At 57.1% G+C, this 22,193-nt stretch overlaps 2 protein-coding genes and 1 long non-coding RNA gene across 3 annotated transcripts; 1 reads left to right on the forward strand and 2 right to left on the reverse strand.

Moving 5' to 3' along the window:
* Positions 1–5,451: 5,451 nt before the first annotated feature.
* REEP4 (receptor accessory protein 4) lies at positions 5,452–9,428 on the reverse strand. Its single transcript, XM_041767899.1, has 8 exons — positions 8,971–9,428; positions 8,098–8,170; positions 7,665–7,741; positions 7,453–7,573; positions 6,923–7,036; positions 6,386–6,521; positions 6,068–6,222; positions 5,452–5,979 (listed from the first exon to the last, which is right to left on the reverse strand). The coding sequence occupies exons 1-8, from the start codon at positions 9,000–9,002 to the stop codon at positions 5,914–5,916; spliced, it is 774 nt and encodes a 257-aa protein (XP_041623833.1). The 5' UTR covers positions 9,003–9,428; the 3' UTR covers positions 5,452–5,913.
* On the forward strand, positions 8,177–22,157 carry LOC121497992. The gene is made up of 3 exons (XR_005989588.1): positions 8,177–8,574; positions 17,202–17,278; positions 21,771–22,157. It is a non-coding gene; the product is annotated as an uncharacterized LOC121497992 (long non-coding RNA).
* Positions 12,664–21,210, reverse strand: LGI3 (leucine rich repeat LGI family member 3). The gene is made up of 8 exons (XM_041767898.1): positions 20,821–21,210; positions 19,857–19,928; positions 18,917–18,988; positions 18,499–18,570; positions 18,323–18,394; positions 17,597–17,766; positions 17,287–17,451; positions 12,664–14,849 (listed from the first exon to the last, which is right to left on the reverse strand). Exons 1-8 carry the CDS (start codon positions 21,030–21,032, stop codon positions 14,032–14,034), a joined length of 1,653 nt encoding a protein of 550 aa, XP_041623832.1. The 5' UTR covers positions 21,033–21,210; the 3' UTR covers positions 12,664–14,031.
* Positions 22,158–22,193: the final 36 nt, after the last annotated feature.

Below are 22,193 nucleotides of genomic sequence, written 5' to 3' on the forward strand. Positions count from 1 at the left end.
GCTGGTAGGGGTTGTTTACATGACTGAGTTATTAACACTCCCTTCCTCCCCCAGCTCCCCTGAGGGGTGGCCTGGACCTGAGTGCACCAGGGGAAATGATCCTGGAGGGTCTAATGAGCGCTGTGATGCCAAAGCCCCAAGCCCCAGATCCCCACCCCCCAACCACACACAAACACACACACACACACACACACAAGGCTGGCTCCAGGGTATGGGTAGGGGGGTGGGGTGTGCCTGTGGTCCCCCATCTGTGTCCTCTGGCAGCCAAAGCTCGTGGGAGAGTCTGGGGGTAGATTTAATCAGCTGAGGGCCTAAATGAGGCTGGGCAGAGCAGGGTGGGAGCCTGGGCAGTCCTGGGCCCTGAGGGCCTGTCACTGTTATCCCCAAAGGAGTTGGGGACTGTCCCAGGGGAGCAGGACAGATATCTCCCCACACCTCAACCCCAGTTGCCATGTCTGCTTTGTCAGGTCACCGTCTCTGGACCCCAACAGGACTCTCAGGACAGGCTCCTGAAATGCCTGGGGGGTCATGGGGGGGTCGAGGGAGAAGGCCCTTGCCGCCCTCACCCAGCTGCCCATCCTGCTCCACAGCCCATGCCACCAGCCCACAGAGCCCTTGGAGCCGGCTCTTCTGTGCCTGAGGACGGAGCAGATCTAAGGAGACACACAAAAGATACAAACACAGAAGGAAAGCCACACACGCGTGGACACAATGCTGGCTTCACGGACAAAGGCAAGCTGACCAGCACCCCCAGAAGCGCAGGGGCCCACCCTGGGCTCACACCGACCCCTCACGCGCCCTGCACACACATACACACAGATACACACACACACACACACACACTGCTACACACATTCGTGCTGACAAGCGCAACAGCACTCACGAGCCGGCTGCCCTCACGCTGTCCCCAGAGCCCCTTACCTGGGCAAGCACAGTGCCCCTCGGGTGGAACAGCCCCCTGCCCAGGGGAGGGCAGCAGGCGGGGGCGGGGGAAGGAGCCCCGGAGAGTCAGGCCAAGCTGCCACTAATCCGGGCGGGGAGAGGGGGGGGCACCCACGTCAGAGCGGGGACTGCCGGGTGGAGGGCATCTGAGGACATCCCCTCCCACACACGCGGCCGTCTGGGCACCTAGCCCTACTTCCCCAGCCCCTCCATCCTTCAGACAGCTGAGGCTGGCCTCCCCCCACCCCGCCCCCCACCCTTGTGGCAACGCCTGGACCAGGGGGCATGGGGGAGGGGGAATACTGGGGAGAATTCTCCCAGGACTTGGGGTGAGGGGGAGAGGAAGGGAAGTATCTGAGATGCTTTTGGAGCCAGGAGGAAGCTCTGGAGCAGATGCCCCCTCCCCTCATGCCCACCCACCCACACCCCTGACCTAATTCCTCTTCTCAGTCCGCACCTCCCCAGTGCCCCTCCTCCCTCCCCCAACCTCCCCTCCCCTGCAGTCTAACCACCCCGGTAGAGAGAGCTACCTCATTCTGCCCCAGGCTCAGGACCTTCTGCCTAGCAACCCAGTTCCGGGCGGGGTGGGGCAGGGGGGGTGGGATGGGGGGGGCACCCAGGATTTTCTGAGTAGCAGGCCTCATTTTTCTGCTGGGGTTTCTGTCCCCTACCCAGCTATGAGGCATCCTGGTCAGCCCCTGATGTCTATCTAGGACAAGAGGTGAGAGCCTGGGTGCTCCTGTCAACCCCCTCATGGGCGGGGCAGTGCCAGTCCAGACTCTCCAACTCAGCCTGGGCCAGGGCAGTGTTGGAACAAGAGGCTGACTACCTGCCGCCCAAGAGTGGCAGGGAGGATGGCAGTGGGGACCGAGTGCACACAGAGGCCGGGGGCAGGAAGGGGGACCTGGACACACAAGGGCCACAGGCCAAAGGGAGCCAAGGAGTTGGGGGGAGGGAGCCATCTGAGGTCCAAAGGCAGGTGGGGCGGTGTGGAGGCAGAAAAGAGGAGGCCAGGAATTCAGGACCACACACAGCTGGCTCCTGGGAGGCGATGGAGGAGACCCTCAAACAGGCAAGGTGGATGGGGAAGCTGGAGGGTAAGCCCAGGGTGCAAACCCATGGAGGCCCGTGCCTAAGGCCAAGCAGAAGTGTGTTCTTCCCAGGGACATCTCCCTTCTCAGTGCCCAGAGCTCGCTTGGGGGCCCAGCACATCCGTGCTCCAGGCCAGTTGGAACAGAGGCCCCGCCTTGATCTGCCTGGGCATAGCGGTGGATGATGGAAGGCTGAGGGGGACAGGGGCAAGCCAGAGCCTCTGGGGCCTGAGGGCCTGGAATCCCCTGCAGAGGGAAGAAGCGTCAGTGGTGGCAGATGTCTCAGTGATTCTGAGGGATATGGGGGGCTCCAAGGGAAGCCCAGCCCACACCCAATGTTCCAGTCTCAGGAAGGCATGTATGCTTGGCCAGAAATGCTCCAGAATTTATAATTCCCCTTGGCCCTTCCCCTCTGGCTTCAGAATGTCCTGGAACCCATGTAACTACAGCAGCCACTTGGCAAATGTGTGCTATACAGACCCTGGCATTACCAAGGAGACACAGTGCACAGAGATGAAAGTGCAAGGTTGTCTCCTCCCTCGAGGAGCTTATACTCAATTCGTGCATTTGTTCTTTCACCATTGAACAGTTGCTGGGGCCTCTTCTGTGTCAGGCTCCATGCTGGGCACCATGTGGCGACTATGGGAGTCAGCATGTTAGCAGGGTACTTCTGGTCCCACTCCAGGGAAGTCGGGACAGGGGGCACTTCACAGAGGAGGGGATGCTTGGGCTCACAAGTCAGACAATAAATAAGTGAGCCTTTACCACTGAGCCACGCATGTATGACAATATTTCACTTTGACTAAACCACTATTTGTTCTAGGCTGGGATACAAAAGTGAGTAAGATGCAAGTCTGTTCTTTATGGAGTCACAATGAAAGGGGGAGAAAATCTAATGTGCTCAAGGCAAAAACAGATTGTAAGAATAGATATGGAGAGGTCTGGATGAGCAATCAGTTCCAAAGGGGCAGGGGGTGTGCTCACAGAGGGCTTCCTGGGACAGGTGGTGTCTGAGTGGGGATCACAGGGCAAATAGGAACAGGACAGAGAATGGGGTAGAAGAGGAAGACCATGCGAGGGCAACAGCATGGAGCTAATAGATTGACAGAGGTGGCAGATGCAAAGCAAGTCAGGTTTAGGGGAGGCCAGCTGGGTGGGGAGGGAAGGGTGATGGGCATACCGGCACAGCCCACGGTGTCCCCAGGACTGGGAGCAGGCCAGAGATCAGGACCCTTGGGAGCTTGAGAAGGGGTTAGCCAGTCAGGGAAGGCTTCTTGGAGAAGGCAGGTCTCTAAGGAAGGCTATGGGGGCTGGGAAAGAAAGGTTGTCGAGAGGGCAGGAGATTCATACAGCTGGAGCAAAGGTGGCGGGGTGGGGGTGGGGGGTGCCTACGTGAGCGCCCAGGAGTCAGGAAAGGCACTGCCTTGGAGCTGTGGGGCAGCCAGGCTAGCCAGGAGGCTGGGAGAGGGGAAGGTGAAGATCTTGGGCCTAAGAAAACTGTCACCATTTGTACCCAGGGGCCCGGGGGACCCTGCTGCCCACTCTAAAGCCCATCTTCAGAATGAGAGCAAGCAAAGCTTCAGCAGCGTCAACACCCCATAGCTTCAGGCCTCCCCCCAGTGCCCTTTCCTCTGGGCTTATGTTTCATTCACTCCTTCGTTGCATACTCCTCTCTTGTGCACCCCCGGGGTTCCGGGGTGTGGATCCTGCCATTCCATGTCTATCACAGCAACTTCTGGGCGAGCTTGCCTCATGAGACAGGGCCCCCATGCACAGGCAGCCTCACCAGGCATAAGCTACTTCATCTTTCCAAGTCTCCGTTTTTCCATCTGTGAAATGGGCCTAAGCCCTACCTGCAGCCTTGTCAGGAAGATTCGAGGAGACCATCTCTATGAAATGCCCAGCACAAGGCCGGGTGCACAACTGGTGTTCAATACAGCTCTGTCTCCTTCTTCTGGCCTCCTCTCATCTACTTAGACACACACAGTGATGAAGCCACACTGCCTGGTTCGAAGATGAGTTCCGCCATTTATTAGCTGTGTAACCGCGGGCAGATCACCTGCCCTCTCCGTGCCTGTTCTCCCATTTGTAAAATGGGTGTTATAATAATAGTACCTGCCTCTGGAGGTTGCTGTGAAGATTAAGTGAATGTATGTTGGGGGCTCCAAGCAAGAGCCGCTGGATAGTCATGTTTGAGATACCAGCTATTCCTAGACTCCACATCCTGAGTATCTTGAAGCGTGCCTGGTACCCGGGAAATACTCCATAGGGGTTTTCTGAATGAACAAAGGAAGAGATGAGACAACACCACGATGCAAGGGAACACCTAGATAGGAAATCACTGAACACCAATATGTGAGGGGCTAAACCACTCCGGCCGATTAAGTGCCTTCCCCAAATAAAACCCAGATAATCCCCACACCAAGAGTTAATCCATACTCTTCAGGTCACTCAGGGTGACCACCCTATTTCCCCTCTTCCCATCCACCTCTTTGCTTAATCAAAAGTGGGAAGGAAGAGCAGGCATGGGGTGGCCGAGGGGAGCAGCCTTGGGATAGTGTGGTGAGACCAGAACCCAGGGGCAGGGGAGGGCAAAGCCATTGAGGCTGCCCCAGGGATTAGCATAGGGGATGGAGTAGAGTCAGCTGGGGCAAAGAGCCTGGATCTCAGAACAGGGGAGACTCCATGCATGGGGCAGAGGGCACCAATGACCACAAACAACAGGAAGGAGCAGCAGAGAGGGCCATTGGAGTCCAGACCAGAATTCTGCATCGTTTCCCAGCCAGCCAGCCGGCCAGCCAGAGGCCAGGCCCCTCTAGGGCAGGGCTCTGGCCAGACTCCCAACCCCACCCTCCTTGACCTGGAAGCTAGGGGCAGCCCAGACCCTGGCAGCTGCTGCCCTCTCGCGGCCATTCCGAAGACATGCAATGCTCCCAATGCCATCTGGGATGTTTACAGGAACTCAATGCCCCTAGAGCTGCCTCCTAGAGACCCCTGAGGGCCCACGGAGGCAGTTGGTCTCCCCAGGCCTAACTGTTTACAGCTCCAGTTAATCCCCATGAAACTACTGTGCTGCCCAGAGTTCCCTCCACACCTCTGCTCCCACTACCTTCTGCTTCCCATCAAGGTCCAATGCCATCTCCTCCGCTTATAGTCTCAGACTCTGACCCCTCTCCGGGGTGTCCTCCCCACCACCAGCCCTAGTCTCCCATCTGTGTTCTCAGAAGTCTCCAAGAGCTTCCTGTGACAGTACTTGCCACATCACAACTATATGTCAATGGCTACGTGCCCCCACCAGGAGACTGGCCCCAAAAGGTCTGTCCTTTTAGCCCTCATCCTAGGCCTGGACTGGCCTGTAACAGGCTGTTTAGCATTGTGTACTGTGAGGACCAGGAATATAAAACCAGGACAAACAGAACACTTTTATATGTTTATTTACCAAAATGTGCATAAACCTGACCTCATTCACCAACACAAAACACAACCAGGGAACACGCGCACATGCGCACACACACACACACATACACACACAGGGCCTTAGAGGAGGCTGTCAAGTACTTTGAAGGACAGGAAGGAATGAACACAGCTGGGTGGACTTTTGGCTTCATTTGCAGAGGTCTGGGAAGGGCTCTGGTCCCACACACCCAAGAGGGTATAAGGATGAGAAAGGCAATAAATAGAATCATGGGCCCAGCCTGCTTTGGTACATCACAGGTATATCCCTGTGCACCGCCCCAGCCCCTAACCGAGAGCAGGAGCCAGGAGGACACAGCCTGAGCAGCTGGTGTAGGCAGGTCAGATGTGTACCCAGTCACCCCCTCCAAGCAGTCCCTGGTACCCCATAAGGCAAGAGGTAAGACTTGGCCAGGCTCTGCAGATCCTAGCCATTCATGTCTGAAGAAATGGTCTTTTTCCTTGTCCGAACCTTCAGGGAGCGCGAGGTACCCTGAGGGGAGAGAGCAGATACAACGGGAGGAGGTGTAGGCCAAAGTCCCTGGACAGCCCGCCTCCCTCACACCTTCCTGGCCACTGACCTCCCGCACGGGCGGCTTCCTCTTGACCACACGCAGGCTCTGGCTGCGGTTGAGAGGCTTCTCTCGGGGCCGGGCAGGTGGCTGGGGGACTGCCTCTGTATCCGACCAGCATTCATCATCGGTGTCGCTGTCCTGCAGCCCCCCTGCCCGGTACCCTGAATAGAGGAGGGAGAGGCCAGGGAGCCAAAGCTGGGCATTTCCACAGTCTGAAGGCCTGGGGCCCAGCCACGCCTTCTTCTAATCCCCAGGGAAGCCACAGCTCAAATGGAAGGAGCATCCCTCTTGGAACAAACAGCTCCAGATCTCTCTCCTACTCACCGATGGGTCGCCTGCGAAGAGGTACTTGGTCCTCCAGGTAGAGGGGATCCTGGTAGGCAGGGGCAGGGGCATCAGGAATAGAGCGCAGGTCCTGCATGGAGAAGCTTCGTAGCCTTCCGGCCAGTGCCCCCTGACTCTGCAAGAGAGGGGGAGCTGCTGCATCACCTGGAGGGATGGAGCAGGGGATCCTAGCAGCATCCTCTATTCCCAGGTCTGAACCAGGGCAGCTGTGCAGGGAAATTAAGCACTGACTGGCAGGTCATCACTGGGGCCCTGGCCTCGGAACTGAAAGCAACTTAGTAACCTTCTAGCTCCATGTCTTTGTGCTGCCAACAGGAAATGAAGGCCCAGAGAGCAGGATTTACCGCTCGCGGTCACTGGCCCAGCTCCATCCTCTGGCCAACACCCCACCCATCACCTCCTACCCTGTCCCCTGGCATGGTCTGGTGCTCTCTCCCAGCTCCCTGACAGAGAGCTGGACTCCCCCAGAAGGCACTGGGGGTGGGAGGGCTGCTGGAGGGCTGGGGCCCAGGTCACCTTGGTGGCAGCCTGTACAGCGGCCGAAGCAGCAATGTTGAGGCCCCGCTTCCCAAAGCTGAGCATTGTCTCATAACTGCGCTCCTTGGCCTGCACGATGCAGGTGTCAATCTCCTGTGGAGGGCGGGGAAGGGGGAAGAGTTCAGGTGCACAGTGGGAGTCATCCTTCCTCCGCAGACCCAGAGAAGCCACTGCGTCCTGTGCCTCCCTGTCCACCCCCACCTACAGGGCGCTGGCAACCACACCAAGGGCAGGGCTCCCCACCCACCCATTCCCCCACCTCAGGGGATGACCATGCTCAGCCTTCTCCCACTGTCCCCAAAACAACTGCCAGCTCTGCACATTCACATGTGCTCCCATTTGATTATCGCAAAAGAGGAAAAAGGCTACTTTCTATCAAGGTCCCACAGCTAAGGGCAACAGGACTCAGATTAGAACCCAGATATCATCCAGTATTCTGAACCCCGAGTCCAGGGTCCTTTCATTCACACCCACCCCTACGTTTCACTCCATGACTCCCCCCGAAGTACCTTCTCATGACGGGACAAGGACGGGTGGACAAACTTTCGGTAAAGCAGGCTGGCCCCTTTGGTGTAAGGTGAGAGCAGCCACAGCACAAAGGCCATCTTGATCTCATAGTAGAAAGGGAACCTGTCAGAGGACAGGGTGGGCAAGGTCAGCAGGGAGCCAGGCTGAGTGGGCCAGCACCTCCCCACAGCCCATAGGCCCCCTGCATGCATACCAGGAAATAAAGATGTCTGTGAAGGTCTCCACCGCCATGAATAGTGCAAAGACTATCCAGTACATCATCCATCGGACCTGGGGGTGGGGGTGGGGGTGTCAGAGGCCAGCAGCTGAGCCTGCAGAGCCAACTCCCCTGTCCTAGGCTGACCCAGAGATTCCAGAGAGCCTGTCCTGCTGCATTCTCCTGGCAACTAGTTGGCCCTAGAGTTGCCTCTGAGAAACTGCCACTCATTTCTGGACCCACCCCCAAGAAGCTTCACCCACACGATTCTGCATGGGCACCCCAATCGCCTGCCTTCCAACCACACCCACTCTGCTTAGGATATGCCACCTGCTTATGCCCTGGAGGCAGGGGATGCCAGTTCAGACCCTCCCACCTTGCCAAGTCCCCCCAGACCTGAATGAAGCCCTCCCGCCAAAGCCACACTCACATATTCACGAATGTTCTTGGTCTTCACAGCCTTGTAGGAAGCATAAGCTGGGTATAGCATCCCAAACACCAGCCTAGAAGAGCAGCCCATAAAACAGAGGGGGAATATGAGCAGCATCCTGTCCTCCTTGCCCCACCAGGTGGCCACCTCCCTCACAGATGTGAAGTGGCAAGGGCCTACCTGTTCTTCCCGCTTGGCTTGCACAATGTGTGCCTGAGTCAGTGCCCTGGAGGCCACCTCCCCACCCTGCTGTTTACAAACACCCCAAGCCTGCCTGGGCCTGCATCAGTGGCCTATGGGTGCATGATCGAGCGGGAACACACACAGCCGCACACAGGTGGGTGGGAGGCAGGCTGCTGAGTTGGTGAGAGCACCAGGCTGTCCGCTCCCGTGGACATGCCATCAGGTCCACGGCCACCAGACCTGGCACTGCCAGGTTGCAGATAGGAATACTGGAGCCAGATGGAGTACTAAAAGGTGAGAAGAGGCCAGAATGGGGAGGCTGAGGCCAGGATGGTGAGTCAGGTGACTGCTCAGAAGGGAAGCAGGCACCTGGAACATCCGCCCATGACGTGCCACAACACCTTGTGTTTGCTAAGGGACTGCAGGTCGGCCTGAAGTCCTCTGCCCCACACACCTGTCTGCGGTGTGTGTGACTGCGGGAGGGGTGGCCACAAACCAAGGAGGCTTGAGGGCTGGAGGACAAGCCAGGGTACCCCATGGCACGTGCAGGCCCGCAGGTCCGTTAACCCTCACGGTGAGTGTTGAGGGAGCCCCACAGGAAGCCCCTTTCCCATCAGATGTCCCCGTGTTCCAGATCAGGAGCGCTGGGGCTCCTGGGGATAGCAGCTGTAGGAAGGCACCCATACTCACACCACCAGGCGACAGATCATCCAGGACACCATCCTGCAGCCTCGGGGACGAAGGGGGAGGGGATCCCCCAAGAAGAGGAGCAGAGGGACGCTCAGGCGGGGCTGGGACGGGGCTCGGCGGAAGCGCGGGAACCAGAGGGGCGCTCGGGCCGCCCCTGAGTCTGCGGAGCGCGGAGCCGGAGAGTGGGGAGCCCGGTGCCGAGGCTCGGAGGCCGGGCTCGGGGGCACCGACTCGGGAGCCCGGGGCGGGCGCGTCCTCCCTCGCCGCCGCGCTCCTGGGCGGATGCCGCGCCGGGAACAGGTGTCGGGCTCCGGCCGCGCCGCGGGGCGGGTCCGGCCTCCGCTCGCCCCGGTCCCCGCGGTCTCGCGGCGCGGGGCCACCGGTACCGGCCTCGGGGCGGAGTTTGCAACTCGCTTGAAAGTTGCACGGAACTGCGCGCTGCCCAACCCCTGGGCTCCGGCGCCCGGCGCAGGCGCAGTGCGGCCCGGAGGGGGCGGGGCGAGGGCGAGGAAGCCGGGGGCCCGCCCCTTAAAGGGCGACCCGCCTCCCCGTCGTGCGTGGGGGCCCGCGGGCCCAGGAGCCCGCCGGCACTGGCAAGATCAAGGGGTGGGAAACCGCAACAAAAAAGATGCAGAGGAGGAAACTTGGACTCCACAATTTTCGCGGCTCTTCCCTGGCTTCCCCCTTTTGCCTCATCTTTCCCTTCTGTAAAATGGGAAAAAGTCCTGGGCCGGGTGCAGGATCCCGCTTCCAGGCTCACGCACAAGGGGAGGGAGGCTTGGCGGAGCGCGGGCCGAGCCAGGTCTCGCAGCTGCGGGGCAGGATATGCATAAGCGCCTCCGTGACGCTGAGATGACCCAGAAAGAAAGCAGGAGGAAGTGGGAGAGGGGAGCTGTCGTCACATGCGTGGCCCATCATCCCTTTGAGACTCACCCCGAAGAGTGGGCTTCAGGAGTTGACTTCTCTCAGGGATACCTCTCCAGAGGCACATACCTGGGCGGACTGACCACGAGACATTCTGGACAGAGAGCCCCCAGCCCCCACCCCCCACCCATGCCTTCTTCACCAGACCTTTGAAATTCCACCTATTTCTGTGAGGACAGAACACAAATGTCCCCGAGAGCTGAATCATATCAACAATTGCCACTTAGTAGCTAATTTTTGTGTGCAAGGTCTTGCAAAGATTGCCCCCCCCCCTTTTATTCACCATTGATGAAAAGTAACATCATCTAGTGGCATTTGTTGCTGGATGATGGGTGAATGAAGACAGAATGATCAGTCTTCTGAACACAGCTCTGGAAGGCGAGAGGGAACGGAGAAGCTCCTCCAGGGGCAGGTGTATATGGGGAAGAAAGTGGGAGGCTCAGAGGAGAAGGCAGGCTTGGTGGCTTCCAGAACTTTGTATGTAGGATTGCATGCTTTGTATCTCTTCTGCACAGTGCCCCATTCCTCCCGCTGACAATGGGGACTGTGCCCTTCACCCTGCGCAGCCTCCCCCCTGCTTCACAGGGCTGGCAGCAGAGTTACCTAGAACCATGGGGATGGGAAACTTGAACAGTTATTACTTTTTATTAGAGCCATAGTTAACTCCCATCACCTATTGAGAGGATGGAATAAATAATGATGGGGGCCAGGGAAAGGAGGCTTCCTGGGAATAAATAAACACAAGGTAATTATGTAGTCTTAATTACTATCATCCATTTTATTGGTGATGTGGGGTGTGAGAGCTAGCAGTGAAACTGACCCACAGGAGAAACTTCCCTGAGGCCTCCCTCTTTCCCATCTAACCACCCCCTCACCCTGGGCCTCGCTCCTACCCTATGTTGGAAGAACAAGAAACTCCAAGAGCCAGAGTCCCACCCTCCATCTCTAGCCACAGACGTTGTGAAAATCTGCGCCTAGAAAAAAGGATGTGGTAACTCCATAGGGGGCCAGCTCAGGAGGAGCAGGGGGCTGCGGTAGAGGGAAGAGCACCCGTTCCTCGGGAGATAAGGGTGCCTGGGCTGTGTGCATGTGCACTGCGGGCCCTTTGGTCCCTGCTGCAGAACCACGTCCTCCCTGGCTGCCTTCCAGAGTCACCTGACCTGACCTCAGCATCTACCCTCACTTGCTGGTGAAGAGCTCTCTTGTGCCCACTTTAAGACCTCTCTCCCCAAAAGACCACCCTGGAGGGGAAGGTCTCTCACATAGAGACTCCTGGTCCTCCTGATGGCATAGGAAATCTAATGGACATCAGAGGTGTGCTCCTGGGAGCAGGGCCCAGCGTGGAGGGGTGTGCGGCTGGGAGCTGAGGGGTGTCATCCTCAGCTCTGCAGAGTGAGTGGACTCTGTCTCTCATGGCCTTTGGTCATGAGATGTTGACATAGTTACCCAGCTACACTGGATTGCTAAGCAACTCTCTGGACACACAGATGACCCCCAGGGCAGGTGACCAGGCAGGCATACAGCAGGCCTCATTCGCTGTGGCATTCAAGAGGAGGAGTGTCTCCCACCCCTGGAAGGAGTCCTAGGGGGAGTGACAGTCAGAATGATGTTTATCTTTCTACCGGGCAACAGAGTGCCAATGTGTCTGGGAGGCTCAACCCACTTCCCCTGGCAACTTCTCCCTGGCATAGAGTGAAGGGCCATTCCCCATTTGAGAAAGCAGAGCAGGAATTCCCAGGATAGTGTGGCTGGGGGACCTGTGAGGCACCTGCTAAGCCAAGAGCATATGGATATGGTTTCAAGAGGTGGAACCCCAGACATGGCACCTGTGAGATTCACCATTATGAGGTTCAGCCAGGGGCAGGTTTGTCTGGGCACCTGAGGCTACAGGTGAGACATAGGGCTCAGGGGCTCTGAGACTGATGGATAAGAAACCCAGGTCCACAGACAGCAGTTCTCTCCAAAGATCAGCCTCCTTTCCCACTAAGTACCCTTCTCTGAGCCACCTCTGCATCTCATGGAGTCCCAAGGACCAATACAAGTCACAATTCTGTGTCAGACACACTATTCCATGGGCTATCCATATACGAATATATTATACATTTCATGCATGTAAATCTCACACTAACCGTGTCAGCTAGGTGTCTTGATTATCCACATGTTATAGATGAGGAAACGGAGATACAAATGGGTGGAATAACATGGCTGAGGCCACGCCCGCTGCTAAGTAGCAGAATTAAGAGTTGACAGAGTAGGTTTTATCTACTTCACAGAAGGAGAAACCAAGGGCCACGGAACTCAGTGGACTTGCTTGAAATCTCACACCTAGGGCAAGGGTGGCAGTAGTGGAGTGGAGGGGAGAGGTGAGGAGAGGGACTGTTGCGCTTGTCTTTGGCCATGTTGGTTGGAGTTGACCTGACAGAGGGACAGGATTGCATGCTTTGTATCTCTTCTGTAGTCTCGGTGGGGCCCCAAGACTGGGAGCTCCAGGAAGAACATTTGGGTCATGAATCAGCCCCAGGTGGTAGACTCAGGTAGTAGTCACACTTGCTCTGCACCTGAGTGTCATCACCATGAACTCCTGACCCCAGGACCAGCTGATCGTGGGGTACCCACTTGCACCTCTGGAAAAAAGCAAGGAAGAAGGGGGTCTGAATGCTGATGCTGGCCCCCTAAAAACAGTAGGGACAGAGAGAGCACAGCCCTGGCTCTGTTCTTAGTGAAACAGCTGCCTCTCACTGTAGCCATTGGACACCTGAGAGTCAGTAATGGGGTGGGAAATTTTTATTTGCAGCAGTGAATCATCACATTGCCCCTGAGTGCTCCTGGGCATCCTGCCACCAGTAGGCCCTCACACAGTCTAGACGCAGAGAAATTTCCCCACCCCATGCCTTCTCCACTGGCCTTGCAGCTCAGAGCTGTCTATTCCCAGCATACAGCAGAGGGCAGCAGAAGCTTGGCTCCCAGGTGCTGCTTCTACCGGACCCTCACCCCCTCTATCGCTCAGCTTGCAATAAAAGGCAATGCCTGCGGCCTGCCTCTGTGGATCGGAGAAGCCCTAGGATCCCTAAGATGCTCTCTAGCCCCATTCCACTCTTGGCACCCACCCAGTTGGCCCAGGTACTTGCAGAGCCCCCGGAGTGGCCAGCTCTTGAACCCACCACAGCCCAGAGGTGGGGCTGAACCAATGGGTGGTCTGAAGCTGGGGCAGCTACAGTAAAGAAGAGCTGAAAGGCTTTTTTCCAGGTGGTCTCCTGTCCACAGGTGAGCTGGATTCAGGCTCAGAGCAGGAAACTCCAGTGAGAACAGAGAGGGCCCCCAGAAGAACTCAGGGTCTGCTTTGTTATTGCTTTGGGCAGAGGGGCTTTGCCCCCAGGAGACCAAGCTGGTACTCAGAGGCAGGCACCACCATTCCCATCCTTATCAGCTACAGGGTAGGCACACCAGGGATGAGCAGAGGAGGGCAGGTGCTGTGTGCCTTCTCCAAGAAAAGAGTCAAGGTGATGAAGGAGACCATCCTTAGGCCACATTGAATCTGGACATATGCACACAGAAGTGGGAATGTCAACAGGTGCGTGTGCATGTGTAACTGAGGGTGTCCATTAGCGTCCCTGGGTGCATGCACAAGGAGGACAGCATGGGTGAGTGAACCCAGTAGGGTGAAGGATGTGGCTGTGGGCTGCAATGCGGAGCATGAGTAGATAAACACACACCTGGAGCACCGACAAGGAGAGGCCAGAGAGCTGAGAAGATAAGCCGAAAAACAGGAGGAGGGGGTGGCTCTGCCCCTCCCACTCTTCCCCTGGGGCCGGAGCATGGGAAAGTGGCAGATCACGGGCCAGGGGGCCTTTAGGTAGGGGTGTGGGGCCGACATGTGCCCACACATGAGAGGGCACAGGGCCGCCGGCTTGCCTGGTGCATATACAAATCTTCATGCTGTCACAACTACGGTAAGCGGCTCCCCTGGGCTAGTGCACAGTGTGTGCCCATGCTCACGGGGGGCACGGGGGACATCTGTGAGGGCACGTATGCAGGTTGGTTACATGTGTCTTCACATGGGCACACATGCTGCTCACACAGAGACTTCTATGCTAGCCTCCAGGGGCCACCCGAACGCCCAGAGGACTCGGCACCGCTCTAGGCACTGAGGTCCACCACTACGTGCCGGTACACGAGCGTCTGTCCCTTGAAGCTGGGGGCCAGGAGCAGCTGGGCGTCCCCCGCAGGCACGTAGCAGAATGCCCGTGGGGCCTGCACAGCCAGCTCCTGGAACCGCACGAACTTTTGGCGCCCCTCATCCCACTGGTAGATCTGCGTGAAGGAGAAATCACTCCCCAGTGCCAGGTAGCGGCGGCCACCCACGAGGAAGGGCTGCATGGCCAGGGAGCCCCGGGAGGGCAGGGCCTGCACCTCGGAGAAGCGGGTGCCCTCCCAGCGCAGGATCTTAGAGTCGCCGATGTAACGGCTGAGGCACAGGTAGCTGTCGCGCCCGGCACGGAAGTGTTTCACAGCCTGGGCATCGGGCACCTGGCTCACCTCACCCTGAGCCACAAACTGCTTCTGGGTGCGGCTCCACTGATAGATCACAGGTGCCTGCGAGCTACTGGACACAATCAACCGTGGCTTGCCCTCACCATCCACAAACTCCAGGTCGGTGTCTCGGTGCCAGGCGTGCAGGGCCTGGTGGGAATAGAAGCCATTCTGGTGCCAGCGGTAGAGGCTGGTGGCCCCCGCCTTGGAGCTGTCGGCCACGGCAAAGTACCAGTCGCCGTCGATGCGGAAAGCCTCTAGGTCGTTGGGCTTGCGCACACGCTGTGGGTCGATGTCCTGCAGCTTGGTGAAGCGCGTGGTGTTGGGGTCCCAGTGGTAAATGTAAGAGCCACCAAACAGCTGGGCCACGATCACGTACAGCTGGCTGTCTACCACCATTGGCTTGCAGTGCACCGCGGAGGGGGCTGCCAGGACAAGGAGAGGCAGCATCAGGGAGTGTCAGGCAGCCGCAGACCCCCACCCTGTGCCAAGCCCTCAGGAAAGGGGGTCAGTCCCCTCTGACCCTGGCCCAGAACTAAGGCTCTCCACTACAGCATCCCTGAAGCTCAGCCGCCTTTCACAGCTAGTCATCTGTCTCTGCATCACTGTCTCTCCACCCTTGCCCCTAAGGTTTAAACATAAGCTAAAACTGAGCACAAAAGAGGTGCCCCTCGATATTGACCAGTTGTTTAGCCATAATGTCAATTGTTGAATTTTTATTGTGTGAAGTCACTGTGCTAAGTGTGAACAGATCGCTTCACTTAATCAACTCTGAAATGAATCCTATTATGTTGCCCATTTCACATCGAAAGGAGCAGGCTCATGGGACACTTGGGTGGCTCAGTGGTTGAGCATCTGCCTTCGGCTCAGGGCATGATCCTGAGATCCAGGATCGAGTCCCACATCGGGCTCCCTGTGAGGAGCTTGCTTCTCCCCTTGCCTGTTTCTCTGTGTCTCTCATGAATAAATAAAATCTTAAAAAAGAAAAAAAGCAGGCTCAGAGTCTAAGTGACTTGCCCAAAGCTAGCCGGCTGGCCAGATGCCAGACAGGGGAAGAGGAAGAGTCTGATCCCATCTGCAGCCCGGTGACAGAGCCCAGGTATACCCAATGTCAGTTTGATTTTTGCATAGTTGTGTATGAAAACACATTCTCCTAAGCACTCCCACTTTTGAAAGGACTTTTATGCACAAGGATGTCTGCATGAATGTACTTTTGCTCAATAACCAGATTGATATGGCCCTTTCTCAGGTACCCGAAGCACATGGGGACACACTTCACCTGTCCTGGTGTCCCGGATCATCGCCTCTCCTCTCCTCCTTCCCAGTGCTGCTTTACCCACCCTTCTCCTCCTCACCTCTCCCTAGCAAGAAAGCGGATGCTGAACCTCAGGCTCTGGCAATCACCCCAAATCCCTTCCACAGCCTTGGTCCACCTGCCCAGATCCTCATGATCCCTAGCTCCCAAGCTGCAGTTCAGACCCTCCATGCCCACGCTCACAAGAGCACCTCAAATTCCAGCTGGCCATGACTAGGCACATATCTGTGTGCTCCTCTGTGTACTCAATTTCCATTTGTGGCTCTACTCATCACCCCCTCCAGAAACCTGGAGCCATTCCCCACAGCTCCCTGTCCCTCACTCCCCCACAGCTGGTCGGCCTCGAGTCCTGTCAACCCTCCCCTCTGCTTTCTAAGACAGTGTGTGGGGGATTGCTGTCATTTCTTCTGTAAATGTTTTCTAGAATTTACCAGGGAGACCATCTGGCCCTGGAGTCTTCTTTTGGGTGAAGGGTTTCTTTCTTTTTTTTTTTTAATAAATTTTATTTATTTATTCATGAGAGACACAGAGAGAGAGAGAGAGGCAGAGACACAGGCAGAGGGAGAAACAGGCTCCATGCAGGGAGCCCGACGTGGGACTTGATCCCAGGTCTCCAGGATCATGGCCTAGGCTGAAGGTGGCACTAAACCGCTGAGCCACCGGGGCTGCCCGGGTTTCTTTTTTTATAAGGACTTTGAGTCCTTTCAGAGATAATTTAAATTTTCTGTTTCCTCTTGTGTCAGTTCACTCCTCCATTCTAAATATCTCTTTCCATCCCCAGTGCTATTGCCCCAGCCCAGACTCCAGCACATTCCCGTGATGGTGTGCCCACATGTCTTACCCAGTGCCAAGCCATTCTCCATACAGCATAGTGTTCTAAAATACACCTTGGTTTGGTTCACACACTCTGCTCAAAACCTGTGCATAACCTGTCTCTTGGGTCTCATCTGCTTCTCTCCACCTTGAACCTTATGCTATAGTCATATGAGATGCTTATAGTTTTTACACAGGCACGCACTCATGTACTAAGCTTTTGCACACCTTCTTGAATTTGCTCATGCTGTTATCTTTGCCAGAATATCCTTCCCACATTTTTTCTCTGAACTCCGCCTTCTAGACTCAGCTCAAATTCAGTGGACCTCAAGCTGAACTCACTAGCCACTCCTATCTCCTCCTTGGTTCACTGGCACCACCCAGTTACTTAAGCCAGGCATTTAGGTATCACCTCCGACTCTCCCTCATCGTTCAAGACTCAGCTCAGGCATCCCCTCTACCAGGAAGCATTCCTTGATTGACCTCAAAGGTAGGCCTCTCCTTTGTGATCTCAGAGCATCGTATTCATATCTCCCTCCTCATACCCACCTATTATATGGATGTTATCTGTGTATGTATTGGCTTCTCCCCAAAGACTGGGAAGTTATTATGGGCAGAGATCATGTCTCATCTATGCCTCTACCTACAGGAATTCAATGGAGAGGAACGATGGAGCCCAGCACCTCCCTGCCTCCTTAAATTGGAGCCACCACAGCCAGGCTGGGGGTAGGTACCTGGGATTCTATCATAATCTCGAAGCTGCCGTTCAACATAGTCCCACTTGAGGACAGTGCAAGCACTGGCACCTGGCTGGGCCAGAGCCAAATAGAGGTCGCTGGAGTAAAGGAAGGGCTCAGCTGACACTGCTGGGAAAGGCAGGGTCTGGTACAGCACAAAATCTGCAGGGATAAGAGGTGAGGGGTGGGGAGAAGAAGGGTAAGTAAGAGCTTGTTGGGGGAATGGGTGGCTGGCCTGGGGATTGGGGGTGCTTCCAGCAGTATCTGTGGAGCTGCTCTGGGGAGGGCTGCCGGGAGCACATCCTACCCGTGGTGATGCAGTCGAATTCCCGCAGTGGCAGGTCCTGCACCTTGTGCTCTTGGAAGCGAGGAGGGCTGGCGCAATAGATGGGGGCCACAGTGGTGTTAGTGTGTGCCAGCCACTCCACCAGCCACTTCACCTTGCAGTCGCAGTTGAGCGAGTTGCCCCGCAGGTCCCTGGATCATGAGGGTGATGGAGGGAACAGAGAGAGGAGCAGGCTCCCAGCTGCTCTGCCCACCCAGGCTCTCTAGGTTTTTGGAAGTAGATATACTCAAGGCTGCTGCTCATTGCAAAGGTTGGGGAAAAGATCCCCTGGGGCTAGACACACTCCCATGCACACATGCTTGGCTAGCAGAGTAGGGGCCCAATCTCAGACCCTACTTGCATCTCAATTCCTCAAACCTTCTACAATCCTGGGTTGTTTGGGTTTTCTTGTGTGAATACTGATTAATGGTTGTGGCCATGCTATAGGACTTTAATGTATTTAATGTATGTTCAAATCAAACATACATTTAAAAAGCACATATTTAAAAGACATACATATATGTCTTTTATAAACACATGCGCGCGCGCGCGTTGTGTAGCTACTTAGCCTTCTAAAAGGCATCCCCAAACCCAAGCACTCCCAGCCTCTCAAGACCTTATGATCTTCCCAATTCTGACTCCCACACCACTCCCTCCAGCGACACACCCTTCTGTGGCATTGTCAAAAGATGTAGGGCTCAGCCTTACAAGTCACTCAGGATGTCCAGGGGCCGAAAGATGTCTCTAGGCAGTGTCTGCAGGTTATTGTTGGCCAGTGATCTGCAAGAGAGACCCCTGGGTCACCTGAAGATTGTGACTGAGGCCAAAGGCCACAGGAGAGATGGGACTTTGGTCCAATGTGTGTATGGACATGATGTACTCACAGGTGTGTCAAAGACTTGAGTCCTCTGAAGGTGAACTTGGAGAGTGCCCAGATGTCATTATTCTCAATGAAGCTGGAGAAAATGAGAACTCATCTTAGATGCCACTTAGGATCCCAGACCCCCAACCAGCTATTTCCTTCTGTCCCACCTAGATTCCTGCCCATGGTCCTGAGACAGGCTTCCATTCTGATTCTGGTGACATGAAGCCTGTGGTGACAGGGCATTCAGGTAGATGGTTTAGGCGGAGGGATGGATGCAATGACCCTCAGCTTGGGTCCTGCAGTCAGAGGATTCAAAGGCTCTCCCTCCCCTCTCCCCCCAGCCTTCCTCCTTCAACCTGCTCTCTCAGCCCACCGCACCCAGGCCTGGGGCTCCCTCCTCCCTCCTAGCTGCCATTGCCCGGCTCCTTGCCACACACAGGTACTGGAGGTGTGACAGTCCTGTGAAAGCGTTGTCTCCAATCAGAGTAAACTTGTTGGAGTTGAGTAACCTGGAGAGACAGAGGGGGAGTTAGAGCTTCCAAGGGTGTGACCATCATACCAGCCCCCAGCCTGCTGCCTCCCCTTGGCGCTTCCTCACAGTTCCAAGGCCATGCTGCCCCACAGAGTCCCACCTGGCCCACACCCCCACCCCAGAGCAGCCCTGCAGCAAGACCAGCCAATAGCCTGTCCTCAGGCAGATCACTCCTATCAAGCTGGGTCCTTCCCCACTGTGTGTCTCTCTGTCTCTGTCTCCACTTCTTCCCCCACCCTCACCCCAGCTCATTCAGTCCCTCTCAGCCTGGTTGTGGGTTTTAGGATAACTTGCAGTGAAAAGGAGTTGGAGTAACTCACAGGTACTCTCTCTTGCGACTGGGGCCTCAAGCAGAAGCAGCTCTGTTAAAATTCCACACCCTTACACGCCCCTTCCTGTCGACCCCCAGCTCTTTCTTCAAACCCTGCTCCCTGGGGTCAGCTGTCTCTGAGATGACCCCTCTCCCCTGCAGTATCCACCCTCTGGCATCAGCCCAAGCTACTGCACACCCAATTCCTTTGGCTCTCCAGAGGAAGTAAGTCCATTCCTAATTGGGCCCCAAATACCCACTCTTGGCTTTTGCATGCAACCCCCCACCTTCCTTCTCCCCACTGCCACTCCCTGTACCCTTCCTGACTCTAGGCAGATCCACATTTGGTGGCTATCCCATCCAGGGAAGAAAAGGGACACCTGTACATTAATCCATTAATCCGCAGTGGCTACCTGCATCTGCTCTATCTGCTCTTCTCTCCCCAGTCTGAGGAAGGGGGATGGAGGTAGGGGGGGTGTCCATGCCCTTCTGCTGCCCTACCCCCTACTGGCCCTTCCCAAGGCCCTGTCCTTACAGGAACTGCAGCAGTGGCAGGTGGGAAAACGCTCCATCCTGGATCTCAGAGAAGGCAGCATTCACCAGCGTCCTGCAGGGGACACTGGAGTCAGTACAGTGGGGACTATGCAGGGACTGGGGGAGGGGGCACACAAGGTGAACAGGGCGATGGTTCTATGCACACTTGGCCTGGAAACTTCCCATTTCACCAGCCTGGGCTCCCTACCTGGGGCTATCTTTCTCTTCCCTTCATAAACTCATCGCCTTCTTCATCACTGTGCTCACCTCCTGCCTCTCTGAACACCAGTGGCCCCAGGCTGAGCTTCCCCTTCAGCCAAAAGAAGCTTCCATTACCCACACCCTCAAGATCATCCAAACACTCTGTGCTGGGTGCTGTTGAGGGATGGGGCACCGGGGATGCTCACCCCAGAAGGTTAGCATCCTGCTCTCAAGGACCACACACCCCACCTAGTCCCTGAGGCCACTGACTGCAAGTGACAGGCTGGCTGGCCCAGCGCAGAGTGAATGGAAGCCCAGGCGGCTGTCCCGTGCCAGGGCACCCTGTGGGTGTATCTCACTTCCACCCCTCCCCCTGCTTCCACCCTCCCTCCCCCCACAAAAAGCCTTTCTGCCCTTGGTGTGACATCACAGGCAGGGGCCCACATGCCCTTGTAAACAACCCCTCCCCCCGCGCCCAGAGCCCCGCACACAGTAGGTCTCATTGTTGCCCGCGGTGGTGATGATTCATTCTTGGCCACAAACTCCTGCTTTCCCCGGCCATGGCTGCTGAGCCTGCATGACTACAGAACTCTCCACCTGGCTGATGCCTTGAATCTCCAGTCCCCGAGGACCCCCCAAAGTCCTCCCGCTCCCCGCACTTTGTAGAGGGGGAGCAAGGGTTTTCCCCAGGGGCTCTCGGAGCGGCTGCAGCCTGGCTGCCTCCCTGGGCTCCCCCACCTCCCCAGCCAGGGCAGGACACTCACAGAGAGATGACCTCGGAGGGCAGGTTCCTGGGCACTGCCTTAGAGTCCACGCAGAAGGCGGTGTCCCTGGTGCAGGAGCAGCTGGGCGGGCAGGGGGGCGTCTTGGGGGGCCTCTTGGCGCCGACTGGCAGCATCAGACAGCAGCCGAGCGCGGACAGCGCCAGCAGCCCGAGCCCGAGCCCGGAGCCCCGGCCGGCCCGCAGCCCCGCCATGCTGCCTGCAAGCTCTGCCCCGGGCCACCGGCCGCGGCCCCCGCCCCGCGGCTCTCGGCCACCCCGCGCCGGCTGCGCCTCCCCGCCGCCGCCCGCCGCCGCCGCCGCTGCCGCAGCCAGGGGCCCCGCCGCCCGCTGCGCACAGCGGAGTCCTCCGGCCCGGGCGGCTCGGGCCCCTCCCCTGCTCGCGCCCGCCAGCCGCCGGGGTAGAGCTGCGCGGGCCCGGAGCCGAGCCAGGGCTGACCGGCGGGGGCGCGCGCAGGGCGGAGGGGTGGGGAGTCCCCGGAAAGGGGTGGGGGCGGCCCTGGCCGCCGGCGGCCCTAGGGGCGGTCCCTGGGGCCATCTGCCTGGCTGGCTGGCACGCAGTGAGACTGTCGCGAGTGCAGGTGTGCGAGGCGTACGTGTGCACCCCATGACCGCATGACTGTGCACCTGTGCGCATCGGGGGCACGCGCTCCCCCAGGACGCACTTCCGCGCTGTGGATCCGCGTGCCTCTGTGTGCCCGTGTATCTGTCGTGGCCTTCAGGGGACACGTCCTCTGAACAAGAAGAGTTCACGGGTGTGCCATCAGCGACATGCGTATGTAGCTGTGTTCACATGTGCTTCCACAAGCCCGTGAACAGAATGTGCCTTTGTTTCTCTCTGCGCTGAAAAGGGGAATGTTGTCACCGAGTTGGAGTGTGTGGAATTCTGGAACATCTCTCCCTACCCAACCGTAAACTGTTGAACCTTCCTAGAGCCCTGGATGTTTCCTGGTCCAGCTCTATGTCCCAAATGAGGAAACAGGCCCAAACGAGGAGGAAAGCAGTCACGAGCTTGATGTCACATCTACTGTGTGTTGTGTACTCTATGCACTTAACGCTGCCAACCTTTTGAAGTGGATGATATGAATCCCCTTTTACAGAGAAGAGATGTGAGACTGGTAGCGCCCGAAGAAAGCCACAGAACAGGGATCTCAACCCGCTCTGCCAAAGTTCACCGTGGTACTTCTATACCAGGGATTTTCAAAGTGTGGTCCAGGGACGCGTGGGTGGCTCAATGGTTGAGTGTCTGCCTTTGGCTCAGGTTATGATCGTGGGGTCCTGGGATCGAGTCCCACGTGGGGCTCCCTGTGGGGAGCCTGCTTCTCCCTCTGCCTGTATCTCTGCCTCTCTGTGTGT

Source organism: Vulpes lagopus, chromosome 8 (genome assembly GCF_018345385.1).
Source record: "Vulpes lagopus strain Blue_001 chromosome 8, ASM1834538v1, whole genome shotgun sequence".
NCBI classification, from domain to species: Eukaryota; Metazoa; Chordata; class Mammalia; order Carnivora; family Canidae; genus Vulpes; species Vulpes lagopus.